The sequence below is a fragment of the Mustela putorius genome, unplaced genomic scaffold (assembly GCF_011764305.1).
Source record: "Mustela putorius furo isolate JIRA1106 unplaced genomic scaffold, ASM1176430v1.1 tig00003836_pilon_pilon_pilon, whole genome shotgun sequence".
NCBI lineage: Eukaryota > Metazoa > Chordata > Mammalia > Carnivora > Mustelidae > Mustela > Mustela putorius.
Window position 1 is genome coordinate 27,909,779 of NW_025421989.1, and position 15,157 is coordinate 27,924,935.

General features: G+C 35.6%; 1 protein-coding gene across 3 annotated transcripts in view; it reads right to left on the minus strand.

Annotated features, from left to right (window-relative positions):
* DMD (dystrophin) overlaps positions 1–15,157 on the minus strand; it is a 2,119,021-nt gene that overhangs the window by 1,536,556 nt on the left and 567,308 nt on the right. For all 3 annotated transcript variants that reach the window (XM_045089435.1, XM_045089434.1, XM_045089436.1), the window contains exon 12: positions 4,320–4,470. In XM_045089435.1, the coding sequence (XP_044945370.1) occupies positions 4,320–4,470 (151 nt within the window). The remainder of the gene's footprint in view (positions 1–4,319; positions 4,471–15,157) is intronic.

A 15,157-nucleotide genomic window follows, 5' to 3' on the forward strand; every position in this document is an offset into this window, starting at 1 on the left:
GACTCTGAGAAGCAAACTGAGGATTTTGGAGGGGAAGAGGGTGGGGGGTTGGGTAAGCCTGGTGGTGATATTACGGAGGGCATGTATTGCATGGAGCACTAGGTGTGGTACATAAACAATGAATTTTGGAACACTGAAAAAAAATTTTTTTAAATCTTAAAAAAATATAAAAATCTACAAGATCAAATTAGCATCTTTGCATCATAATTTTCACATGAAAATTAGAATATAGTTGACATTTTATTTTTCCCCATTAGTGCAATGGATAGAGATGACTATAGCTAGTGCTCTCCCTAAACTGCTTGACTGTAAACTACTATGGCCAAAGGACAGCTGTGGGGGCAGCAAAAGGAAGGGCCAATCCTATGAACAGAGCTCATTAAATAAGAAAAGAACTCCAGGACTTAGGAAATAACAGTATCTTGCATCCACACAGAGTATGAAACTAGCTCTGACAAAATGTTATAAAAAGAGAATTAAGTTGAGTGAGATGCAGATTTGGGAAAAATGAGTTGAGGAAACAGATATTCCCTTTCAAAGCCACAAATCCAGGAACCACAGAATCTAAGTTTAGTTGTCAGATCAAATTGAGGATGCCAACAAAGATCTGAATTTCATATAAACAATAAGTAGTTTGTGTATATATACCACATCTTCTTTATCCATTCATCTGTTGATGGACATCTAGGTTCTTTCCATAGTTTGGCTATTGTGGACATTGCTGCTATAAACATTCAGGTGCACGTGCCCCTTTGGATCACTACGTTTGTATCTTTAGGGTAAATATCCAGTAGTGCAATTGCTGGGTCATAGGGCATTTTGAGGAATACTATGCAGCCATCAAAAGAAATGAAATCTTGCTATTTGCGACAACATGGATGGAACTAGAGCATATCATGCTTAGCAAAATAAGTCAAGCAGAGAAAGACAACTATCATATGATCTCCCTGATATGAGGAAGTGGTGATGCAACATGGGGGCTTAAGTGGGTAGAAGAAGAATCAATGAAACAAGATGGAATTGGGAGGGAGACAAACCATAAGTGACTCTTAATCTCACAAAACAAACTGAGGGTTGCTGGGGGGAGGAGGTTTGGGAGAAGGGGGTGGGATTATGGACATTGGGGAGGGTATGTGCTTTGGTGAGTGCTGTGAAGTGTGTAAACCTGGTGATTCACAGACCTGTATCCCTGGGGATAAAAAATATGTTTATAAAAAGTAAAAAATTAAAAAAAAACAATAAGTAGTTTGGGACATACTTGCATTAAAAACAATATTTGCTGCTTATTATGAAATTAAATTTAACTAAGCTTCTTGTATTTTTATTTCCTAAACCTGGCAAGCCTAACCTGGACCAATTATGAAGGAAACTCAGTGTGTGTGTGTGTGTGTGTGTGTCTGTCTGTCTGTCTTTATGGACTAAGCAAGTTCTTGTTCCTACAATAAAACCCAGAGTTAATTTTATGATGGTTATTAGAATGAGGCACCTTCAGGGGCACCTGGGTGGTTCAGTGGGTTAAATCCTCTGCCTTTGGCTCAGGTCATAATCCCAGGGTCCTAGGATCGAGACCCACATCAGGCTCATCAGTGGGGAGCCTGCTTCCCCTTGCCTCTCTGCCTACTTGTGATCTCTGTCAAATAAATAAATCTTAAAAAAAAAAAAGAATGAAACACCTTCAAAACTCCACATCAGAAATAACTGTCATTATTTGCAGGCAATATGACTTTATCTATGGAAGATCCTGAAGATACCACCAAAAACTATTTGAACTAATAAATTCAGTTAAGTTGCAAGGTACAAAAACAATATACAGAAATCATTTGTATACATTTACAACAAACTATCAGAAAGAGAAATTTAAAAAAAAACATTTTACAACTGCTTCAGAAAGAATAAAGTACCTAGGAATAAGTTTAACCTAGAATGTTAAAGAGCTAAAAACTACTAAGATACTGATGAAACAAACTGAAGAAGACACAAGTAAATGGAAAGATATTTCATGCTCATGAATTGGAAGAACTAATATTAAAACCTCCATATTGCCCAGAGCAATCTATAGAATGAATGTTATCCCTATCTAAATTCCAATGGCATTTTTCACAGAAATAGAACAATCCTAAAATTTGTATGGAGCCACAAGAGACCTCAAATAGCCAAAGCAATGATGACAAAGAAGAACAAACCTAGAGGCATGACTCTCCCAGGCTTCAAACTATATTACAAAGCTATAGTAATCAAAACATTATGGTTTTGGCATAAACAAAGCAGAGACAACATTAATGGAATATAGTAGAAATCCGAGAAATAAACCCATGAATATGTATTCAGTTAATTCACAACAAAGAAACAAGAACAGACAATGAAGAAAGGATACTCTCTTCAATAAATGGTGTTGAGAAAATGGCAGAACCATATTTAAAAGAATGAAACAGTACTACTATCTTATACCATACACAAAAATTAACTCAAAACAGATTAAGACTTGATGTACAATCTGAAACCATAAAACTCTCAGAAGAATACCTAGGTGGTATTCTAGCTCCATGACAGAAGTCTTAGTGATTTTTTTTTAATTTTGTCTCTAAAAGCAAAAGTAATAAAAGGAAAAATAAACAAGTGGGACTACATCAAAGTAAAAAACTTCTGCACAGCAAAGTAAACCATCAACAAAATGAAAAGATGACCTACAGAAAGGGAGAAAATATTTGTAAATCATATATATAATAAGGGGTTAATATCCAAAATACATAAAGAACTTATATGACCCAACAACAAGAACACAATCAGATTTTAAAATAGGCAGAGAATCTGAACAGACATTTTTCCAAAGAAGACATCCAGATGGCCAACAGGCACATGAAAAGATGCTCAGCATCACTCATCATCAGGGAAATGCAAATCAAAACCATAACAAGCTATCACTTCACATTTGTTAGGATGCTTATTATCAAAAAGATACAGAATAAGAAATGTTCATAAGGATGTAGGAAAAAAGAGAACCCTGTGCACTGTTGGTAAGAAAGTAAACTCGTCAAACACTATGAAAAACAGTTTGAAGGTTTCTCAAAAAATTAAAAATAGAACTACTATATGATCCAGCAATTCCATTTCTGGGTATTTACTCAAAGAAACAAATAAATGAACAAAACAGAACTTACAGATGCAGAGAATTGATGGTGGGTGCCAGAGGGGAGGGGGGTTAGGGGGTAGGCCAGGTGGTTGAAGTGAGTCACGAAGTATTTACTGTTTTCTTCCAGTTAGAAAACAGCAAGTCATCTGGATGTAACATACAGCACAGTAGTACAGTCTATAATACTGTAGTGTATATTTGTAAGTTGCCAGGAGAGTCAATCTTAAAAGTTCTTATGACAAGATTAAAAAAAAAAAAAAAAGAAGTGCCTTAGGGGTGCCTGGGTGGCTCAGTGAGTTAAAGCCTCTGCCTTCAGCTCGGGTCATGGTCCCAGAGTCCTGGGATAGAGCCCCGCATTGGGCTCTCAGCTCAGCGGGGAGCCTGCTTCCTCTTCTCTCTCTGCCTGCCTCTCTGCCTACTTGTGATCTCTGTCTGTCAAATAAATAAATAAATCTTTTTTTAAAAAGTACCTAACTCCGTATGGTGACAGATGGTAACTAGACTTATTTTGTTGATCATTTTTCAGTGTATACAAACTTCAAATCATTAACTTATATACCTAAAATTTATACAATGTTATATATCAATTAACATTTAAAAACATGGATGCTGAAGAGAAAAAAAAGAAATATTCCTGTAGAAATCCTAATCACAGAAACAAATGCTTTCTGGCAACCGAAGAGCATAATTCATAAATGTACAAATAAACTGAAAAAAGATGGAAATATTATAAACGATGGATTCCTGTATTTTATAGAAAAGCAATGTTACATGTGTTCATTTTAATCAATATTGGCCTGTTCTAAGACTATGAATTGAAGGTAAAAATGTAAAAAAACCTCTTGTCTTATTAGTTAAATTTGCATTGTGAGTAATACCTACACAGTCCCTCTTCCAAGGAACCAAAACTATGTGATTTATTAAAATCACATATCTAGCACTGTTCTCCTCCAGGAATACATTTGATTTTTTTTTTTTTTCAAACATGAAAGCCAAGGTATGCTGTATTTGAACAAACAAACACTCCAAAAAATATCAGGAAAGAAAGACTTTCAAACTCTTCTTGAGGCTTTAATTTTTTCCTATCTATAAACCATGATATATGTATATATGTATGTATGTATGTAATACACATATGTATGTGGAATTTATTCCCCAGTAGAAAGCAAATAGCATAAAATATACTAACCTTATGTTGTTGTACTTGGCGTTTTAGGTCTTCAATATCAGGTCCAAGGGGCTCTTTCTCCATTTTCCTTGTTCTCTCTTCTGTTTTGGTTAGCCAATCATTTAACTCTTTGAGTTGCTGATTCTGGAGATCCATTAGAACTTTATGTAAACTGAAAATTTGAAAGATGTCTATTATTACCTCTATCAAAACAACTTTACTTACTATTATTAAACCTGCAAGACAAAACTGTTGACATTTATGTAATTTATGACATGTTCACATTCTTTGGCATCTATTAAACATTAAGAAATAAGGGAAGCCAAGCCCATGATCAATGACCTCTGAAGTTATTCTTTCTCTGACTTATTATGGTTTACACATCCCAATTTTTAGGAAGTTTCACATAGCTAATTAAATGTGAACGTGTTAAGTAAAGTGTCACCCATCTCTGATAACTGAACTAATAGCATATCCTGGCAACTGTTCTGTTACTTTAATATGTATGGTGATTAAAGATGGCCACTAATATGTGGTCACTCTTCCCAAGAGTCTATGTCCCATCCTCACGAATATGGAACAGACTTCTAATTTGACTTGATCAGTAGAATATGGCAGAAGTAACACTAGGAGTCCCAAGTATAAATGCTGTAAGAGAAAAAGAAAGCATTTATATTCTCTCTCAGAACCTAGCTGCCATGCTGTAAGACCAGGTTACACTACAGAATAATGAGAGACCATGTTGAGCGTGACTCTAGAGGAGAAAATGCTATCTTAAAATTTGAGCTTCCTGCTGAATGCAGCTCAAAGAGTGACCTCAGCCATATTGCAATGGTAGAATTACAACTGTAGAATCATAGAATAGGAGTCCTACCCAAATTTCTGATTTATAGAGACATGATGTAATTAAAAATTACTGTGTTAAGCCACAACATTTTGGAGCCATTCGTTATACAGAAATAGATAAGTGAAAGAGATGTATTGTTTACAAAGATGTAAACAACAGTGCACTGGATAATGAATTTAAAGCCTGGTTATATGCCCTAAATCCAACTTTTTAAAAAAATATTTTATTTATTTATTTGACAGAGAGAGACACAGAGAGAGAGGGAACTCAAGCAGGGGGAGTGGGAGAGGGAGAAGCAGGTTTTCCCCTGAGCAGGGAGCCCGATATGGGTCTCAATCCCAGGACCCTGGGATCATGACCTGAGCTGAAGGCAGACACTTAACAACTGAGCCACCCAGGCGCCCCCTAAACCTAACTTCTTAAATCTTCTCACTTATATTCCCAGCATCAGGGACATGGGACAATATCTTGCCTCTCAATCACACAACTTCATGATAAAGATGAAAATTAAACTTGAGGTTACTTCATCCATTCAACAAAAATTTGAGATTCAAATGAGAAGTGTTAATACCTATTTTGAGGTAAATATTCTTTAGGAAGACATGTTGGAAGCATTTTTGGAACTCATAGTATAATGCATGCTGAGAAGGAAGACAAAACTGGAATTAGGAATTTACTATTCTGATTTATACGATCTTCACCAGAAATTTTCATTAGTCAGCACATTTAAATACACATGATACACACATAATTGAGTGTTCAATATAATCTGGACTGTACCATTTACTGGCCTTTTACTTTTCACGGACAGATGTTCCCTGAGGCACCCTGCAATCAAAAGCCCATGGGGATGAGGTTTAATTTATCAAACAAAAATAGTAGACATCTTCTTTTTATGGGAAGCAACATGGATGAAAATCATCCATTTAAGTGAAAGCAAAAATTCAAATTTGCTTAAGCCCCTCAGAAAAAGAACACACTGCAAGGTTCATAAATCATTCACTTGATTGGTTCAGTCTACCCTGTGGGGACTGATCTGATGCTAATAAGATTTCATGAGAATTAGCTACAGTATCATTTCTTGTTTTTGTTTTTCTGTCCAGTTTGTCACTACCGTAAGCTAAAATTCTCACCTTTCCAAAGCTGAAGAATCCCACATTGTTATTTAAACTTGAAGAAATGTTTCAAGTAGAACACATGTTTGTTAGAATCAATAAGGAATTTCATTTTAAAATATTATTTACTTCCTTTCTTAACTTTTAGACATTTTGTTCAACAAATATTCACTGACTTCCATATCTCTGCTGGGAACTCCTATTGATTAGGGTGTCCACGTGGGGGGAACACGTGTGAAGAGCTCAACTTTGTATGGCTTTCCTTTGGACTTTAAGAACAATTATTTTTAACATTCAAAAATTGTTTTGCTTTTCTAATGTTGTTACTTTACTCTAATGACTCAGTAATGTCTAGTCAGCACTTACTTTCAACTTTCTGTGTAGGTGATTTACGAAAGGAGTTAACAGGTAGTAAAAGGTGCTGTGCTTCCTTAGCTCACTAAGGCCTGCAAAGAGATAGCATTGATATATGTAGGTGAATTACAGGCCCGAGTTACTCAGAGTGAGTAGCAGGGAAATGAAGAGTGGCTCGTGGCAACGCCTGAGCAATGGAAGAAGCAGCCATGAGGAGGCACCACTATCCCCAGGTCTGTTTAGCAAACTGCACAATACAAATGCCCCTTTTCTAAATGTGGCATAAGAAGGGGTAACTGTAGAAAGTTGGGGGTGATTACTAACCCTTGGGATAAGGCATCATTTAAAATGAATTTTTAACTATTTTAGCTAACGTGAATTCAATGCTTTATGTGTATTACTCTTGTTAGGAAGCATAAAATACACTATTTCAGTGGATCCTAAATGATGATATGCAATCCATTTGTGGTTCATAGAATGATTTTCGTGGCACAGGGAAAACTTATGAAATTATTTTAATATGCTTGGCATATATCTATATGGCCATGCAATATGTATATGTGTATGTTTGTACACACACACACACACACACACACACAGTAAGTCTACAATATGATTTTAATGCATATATAAAATCACACAGCTTAGGATGAGGTTAAGTAAAAATAATTCTTTTAACTAAAAGTATTAAATATGTAATGGTAAAAAATGCAGACATGGAAGGAGTTGTAAAGGTGGAATATGATTGACTTGTGTTTGAAAAACACCAAATAATTACATTTGGTCTTCATTATTACTATTCATGTAAATAATACCACTGTTACTTTATTTTTGAGGACAATGGATTTGGGGAAGTTTAAAGAATTTGCCTAAGGTATCTCAGTGACAACTTAAGACAGTATCTAAATGCTCAACTATTTGTCACCCAAATCCATGCTCTTAACTTTGACTTATCTTCTTTCTTTAAGGATCAGAGGGTGTATTCAGTTGGGTCATACAAAGTTGCCGATATATGAGTTTTCATTCCATGAAAATGACACTTTGAGAATGTTCAATTTAAAATATTATTGAGGTGTGCCTGAGTGGCTTAGTCGGTTAAGTGTCTGCCTTCAGCTCAGGTCCTGATTCCAGGGTCCTGGGATAGAGCCCTGCATCCGCATCAGGCTCCCTGCTCAGCAGGGAGTCTGCTTCTTCCTCTCACTTTCCTTCTGTGCGCTCCCTCCCATGCACGCTCTCTCTCTCACAAATAAATAAAATCTGACTCTGAAAAACAATCTGAGGGTTTTGACGTGGCGGGGGGTGGGAGGTTGGGGTACCAAGTGGTGGGTATTATAGAGGGCACGGATTGCATGGAGCACTGGGTGTGGTGCTAAAATAATGAATATTGTTATGCTGAAAAGAAATAACTTTAATTTAAAAAAAATAAAAATAAATAAATAAAATCTTTAAAATAAAATACAATAAAAATACTGTTGAAATGAAAGAAACAAATTCTATATTTCCAACCAACATTTCAAAGGTGCAAATCAATTAGGAAAATTTGTCAAATTCATAAAAGAAAAATCTATCATCCGTAGGCAAGAGAAGAATTTGCATTTTTCTTGGTTTCATTTTATGGTTTTCAAGTGGTCACTTCGAAAGGGCTGTAAAAGCCAAAGGAAAGGGAAGCATAAATCCATGATTGGCAGCAGAGAGAGGAGAACAGCGGAAGTGGAATAAGCGAGTGCTAGACAGGAGACAGTCCTGACAAAATGCAGAGCCAGAAGCATGTCAGGATATGACACTGGGAAATGCTGCAGCCAAGTTCCAACTGTACAACTAGCTGAAGACAGAGGGAAGCTTGCAAAACCAATAAATTCAAAGGACCTAGAGGGTATGGTACTAAATGAAATAAGCCCGTCAGAGAAAGACAAATACCACGTGATTTCAGCCATATGTTGACTTAAGACACACAAAAAATGAACAAAGGGAAAAAAAAAGAGACAAACAAAAACCAGACTCTTAAATACAGAAATCAAATCCACTGGCTTCCAGAGGTGTTGGGTGAGGGGGTGGGTGAAATAGGTGAGGAATCATTTAATCATAAATGATTAAGTGATGAGCACTGAGAAATGTAGAGAATTGTTGAATCATTTAATCTATACCTGAAACTCATATAACATGATTATTAGATTCCAATAAAAAAATGAAAGAACCTGGGATTTTGATGGCACCACAGGGTCATAGATTTAACCTATAGCTATCTCACATGGGGTTGTATCGTAATACAAGATAAAGACATCCTTATGGTTTTAACCAGTGCTTCCCAAACTCTAATATGCATATAAATCATGTGGAGAATATGTCCTACAATCTGTCTGGGGAGGGGCTTAACAAATGCCCAGGGCGTGCCAATGCTGTTGGTCCAAGGAACATGCTTTAAGAAGCGATGATATAAGCTACTTGGATTCGGGTTGTTAGCTGCAGTAAAAAGCATCTGAGGGAATACCATTTTCCAAATAATTCCAATAATTTTACTGATGATCTACCTCTCATCTCATACCTTGCTGTGGGAACATGTCTCTATGAACATGAAGGAAATCATTGCAAACACAGAGTCTGCTTTACAGAGGTCCTCTAACCAGCACTGTCTAATAGATCTTTACAATGATGTAAATATTATATATCTGCATTATCCAATACAATAGCCACTAGCTATGTGGGGCTACTGTGCACTTGGAATACGGCTAGTGTAAATGAGAAACTGGATTTTTACCCATACATAATTATAATAACTTAAATTTACAACTAAATAACTACATGCAGCTAGTGACTGCAAGATTGGACAGCATCGGTCTAAACCAACAGACAACGAGATTGACAAGAGGAAGCATTGCTTACTTGTCAGTCTTTATCCATAACATTTATAAGGACAGATATCCCGAGTTAAGGAATTTAGCAATAAATATGAATAGCATTTTCTGAAATTCTGGTTTTCTACACAAATTTATAAATGTCAAAATGGTACATGTTTTCATTAATTTCAGCCTGTATTTGATAGCCTAAATTGTGTTTCTTGAGCTTTATGGAAATACATTATAATATGTATAAAAATACTTATAAAAACATAATCATATGCTAGATGCTATACTAATAAATGTGTAAAAGTACAGACTTCACAAATGCTAGGGACTTACAATGGAAAATTATTAAGATCGGTTCTCAGGCCTCATTTCCTAGACTTCATAATTACTTGCTTATATGTAATTCTCCAATAAGAAACACAACAAATGAAAAGAGGTGAAATATTAATGTGAATTTATAGATTACAAAAGAATCCCCAGTGATGTTCAATTAGCATGTTATACATGCAAAATACAATCACATGATTTAAGTTGTCAATAAAACCTATATATTTGATTTAAGGGAGGGCTGCCAGTATAAACTAGAGAAACTAATTTTGAATGCACTTTTTACTTCCAAATGCAGGTCATTTAGTAACTAAAATCACACTGATAAAAAACAAAATTAATTTATTTACTTATTCCAACAGTTAGCCTGAAAATCTCAGCCAAATCGGTGTCGTGACTAGATTACATAGTTTTGATGTTGGCTTAAGAATTGTTTATGTACAACTAGATGCTCTGGGAATGCTGATGAATACTTAAATATGTAGTTATTTTAACCCTCTTGTATGGGTTCTTGTTTCATTTAATCTATTACAAAAGTGATCAATGAAGGTAACATCTACACATCAGGTTTTTATTAAAACTATCACAGAAATGTGAATTAGTGGAATTTATGTCTAGCCAGGTGATTCCAATGAACAACCAGGGATGAAAATGATTGTGTTGGTTTTCAGGACTCAGGCATAACTTTTACTTCAGCCCTTGGGTGTTCGCAAGTAGCAAACGTTTGGGTAGCTGAGCCGAGGCAGCATGACTATCAGGATTAACATGAACCAGAGCCGAGAGGATGACATGGAGACAGGTCTAGGACATATAAAAATGTCTTCCCTGAATTATTTATTAATGAAAAGTACTATATATGTGGTAAATTACCTACTAAAATAGTAGTTCCAACCTTACACAATTTGGGACATTTAAATATAATTTTATGTATGAATAACAAATTATATTTATCATGTGCCAGACAACAGAACTATTGCTATAATTAATCCTAATGAAGCAGGAACTCATCTTAGCCACAGTTTACAGATGGGGACACAAAGCTACACATGGGTGAAGGGGTTAGTGAGGGATGGTGGGAGAGTGGAAATCCGTTAGTTTGGCCCTGGGGTCTACTTCACCATCATGCCATACTGACTATATGAATGTGATTTTTTTAGAGATGACTTTTACATCTACTCCTCATTTCATTTTTATCAGTGATTATCAGGACATAAAAATAGAAGGGAAAAAAGGTCATTTCGTGGGATCTTACAGAGATTGTCATTAATGGATAATTTTTTTCTCTGTTCGCACCAAAATGAAAAGTATAGTTGTTACTATTGAGACCAATGCTCTTAGCATAAGGTTTTCATTAATGCTAGAAACCACAATACAGGGAGAGCTAGTTTCCCTCAAACATATGGTGACAAGGTAAAATAAATGACCAGATACTATAAATATTTACAATGTTTCATTAAACCTAAGGCTCAGAAAATATGATACATTTGAGGCAAAGCATAACAAACCGAAAATCCCACATTGTTTTAAAATTGTAAAGCAATATTGATTTTTTTTTAAAAAGTGAAGTTTCAGTAATGCATGTACAAAAATATACGTAACGGCTTTTTTGGTATGGCAGTAATGAATGGGCCATAGGTGGCACATTAGTAGTTTTCAACTCTCAGGGTTTGGGGCATTTATCAAAGCTCAATGAATGCCTTATGATATAGATGGTTTAAAACTGAGAATCCAATAAAAACAATGACCCCGGATGTATACAACTTTCACCATCATTATTTCCTATTTCCTACCACCTTTACCCCCCTTCCTCCACCACCACCATCTGCCATTTCCCGTATGTTGACATCTATCTTGGGCCAGAAGAGAAAGTAAGGAGAACAGGACATGCACATTTTTCAAAATTTTCCACTAATTCTGAAAGTTACTACTATATTACCCCCTGCAACCTGATTTTGGAGGCCACAGTTTTTAGTCTATAACCTAACAATAAGTATTTCTGAAAGAATTCACCTGCCAAGTTCCTCTTCCAACAACCAGAAATAAAAATAAAATTTCAACCCTCCTTCAAAATTAAATGTGTATTTGTATTCATTTGTTCACTGAATGGAATGTGAGAAATAGTGTTGTGTTTAAAAAGAATTCTGTACAACAAAAATGCCCTATTGTTTTCAAAATCCTGATGTATTTTATTCCTCCATCCATATAACTCAACAGCAGTTTAATTATTGATATTCTTCAACTATCCAGAGCAAGATTAAAGTTCAAAATGCAAGCAAATTCATTTGCATTTTGAAAGCATAAATTCAAGAGTCACTGTAACATAATAAAGAAGCTTCATGGCTGGATGCAAAAGATTTTTGTGGCAAATACATTATGGCAAACCTCAATTCAATCTTCCTGATTAAATACTCACAAAGTTGATGAAGAAACACACATGTCATCACAAACCAAGAACTACTATTAAATACAATGATTGGAAGATAGTTTAAATTATTCCTAGTAGGAATGGGGAATGTTGACATTCAGAGATCACATTCATTTATATGGCAAGAGAAGCCTACTCTCAAATTCAAAAATTATGTCACTATCTAACATCTGGCATAGAGCCTAGCATATACTAGACACATGATAAATATTTCTTGAATGAATAATTGGTATCATTTAATTATCCATCAAACATGAGGTATAATACAAAAACATGAACACTTTCCCAATCAGAAATATCAGAATTAAGATGATAAAAATGTCAATTGCCATAAAATCTGTTCCTGTTGAAAAAATCTTATTAATGTAATTTGAACCATTTTTTGGTCCTAAATCACAATGACATCATTCTTCTCTTTGTCAACTCCAGCACACTGTTTCTGAAACATGCCCAGCATGCCCCTGCCTCCAGACTTTTCCATTTGTCCCAGATACCTGCATGGCTTATTCCCTCCCTTCATTCAGGGCTTTCCTTAAACATTACCTCACCAGAAAGGCCTTCCCTCACAGACTACCTCCATACCATCACACACACACACACACACACATCCCGTTTCCTCTCCAAATCTACCCCCTGCCTCTGTTCCCTTTATCATTTATCACCATCTGATATGTTATAAATATTTTGTAACCGTGTCCTCCCACTAAGAATGCAAGCTCCATAATAGAGAGAGTTAGTCTGCTTTGGTCACTGATACTTCCCCAGTATCCAGAACCTGCTGGGGATATAGTAGATAAGAATTGTTGGTGAGAGAGATGAATGGATAACTAAACTTTGTTTTCTAATTATCATTGTTTATCTTTGTGAAAAAGCATCACTCCAAAAAATCCTACTCTCTACTCTTATTTCTATCAATTCTAGAAATTGGGCTTTCCTATTTGTAATTTAAACTGTAAAAGTCATATACTTTTTATTATTTGAACAAGGACTCTCCACATTTTAACTGCACATCATTTACAGAAAGAATTGTGACAGCCAGTTATATTCATTTGAATGTGACTGAATTACTATATGTTAATTATCGCTGCTTATTAGGCCAGAAATTAATTGTCAGTACTCTCACATTGTCTCCTCATTGTACATTCTTTCATGAGAATCTTGCAATTCCATTAGTCACCCCTATGAGATAATATCAACATTTGAGGATTAAGTGAGACATCACCCAGAACCATTTTTGGAGCTTCTAAGAAAGTAGTTAAAATGTTTGGCCCCTCAGTTAATAGGAAAACTGGAACAAGAAATATTAAAAGCAGTGGTCTACAAAGAAGGAGTACGGGTTTATACTATTTTGCAATTGTATCAAATAGATCAGTGCTGCTCAAACTGTAATGGGCTTAGGAATCACTTGCAATCTGGCTAAATTGCAGATTCTGATTCTGTAGACCAGAGGGAGGATAGAGATTCTGCATTTTTAATAAGCTCTCAGGTAATGTTGGTCCTGTTGGTCCTTGAACCACCTGGATCTCTAAGAAATTCTCATTTTAACATCACTAGAAGAATTTAAAAATGAATTAACAAAACAGTGATATAAAATCACATGTAGGGATTTGAGATTATACGTTGTTAAAACAGTCTTTGCAACAAATTCATTTGTTGGATTGGAATACCTGACCAAATTAGTTCAATAGTCATTCATTCATTTATATATTCATATATGCAATACGTTAGCTCCTTCACTTGGAAGAAAACCCACCCACCATTTATTCAGCATCTCCTTCACTTTATTCATCACTCATGTATGTCATCTCATTTCAAGACTGGAACAGACATGTGGAGAAAAAAGATGAACCAGATTTTTTAGACATATTTTTCTCGCCAAAGTGTGGATGGTGATTCACAATGATTTGCCATGTTATGGCTGGTATTGTTACCCAGATACTATTCATATCTCTCCTCCTGCTGATGGAAACCAGAACAGAACTTCACATGGCCTCCTTCCTGACTCACTTTCATTTTCTTCCCCCACCATCACAAAGACTTTACTTTCCCCCTGCATGTCCTAACCACAATTATCAGAGAAGTTGATGGAACTTGCTGTGCTTATCTTCATGAGTCCTTGTAGAAATGTCAGTAAATCTCTTTTTCTCTCTGCAGGTTGCATTTTTCAATCAAATTAATGAGTTTATTCATAGAGAAGAAGATTTTCTGTTGTCCCTGTGCCAGTTGCCTTCTTGCACTTCCGCAGTAGGAAGTTTTGTCTTTTTCTTCTCGCTCCCTCACCTCCCACCACCCAAAGGGTATTCTGCAGCATAAAACGCATCAAAACAACAATTATTTCACCTCCTCTCCTTAAGGTTTCCAACTTGAGTAGGTCAAGAGACAGTGTCCTGTTTTCATTAATTATGCATCAGTGGCACTTAGTTCTTTCATTCCAATTTCATAAACATTGTTAAAGATTTTTTTATTATTATGTTCAATTAGCCAACATTAGTTTTTGGTGTAGTGTTAAACGATTCATTAGTTGTATAGATTTTTAATGGACCAATAGCAGCATGTTGGTGTCAAAGTAGTGTGTGGCTAGAGATATCTTTACAAACTTCTTTACCATATTAGCTTTGTCATCAATTCATATCCATGAAGGTATCAGAATTGTAGTTGAAAAAAATTAGAAAAGAATCAAATGGAAATGGAGTAAAAAGAGGAAGAAACGAGAGAGAAGCCTCTGTGTGTTTGTTATTTTTTACTGACTTTTAAAATTTTTTAGCTAGTTTACAGTAGTAGAATTCAGTGATTCATCACTGACATACAACACCCAGTGTTCATCACAAGAAGTGCCCTCCATAATACCCATCACCCATCTAGCCCATCCTCTAACTACCTCCCTCCATCAACCCTCAACTTGTTCTCTGTCATTGAGTCTCTTACGATTTATTTCCTTCTCTCCCTCT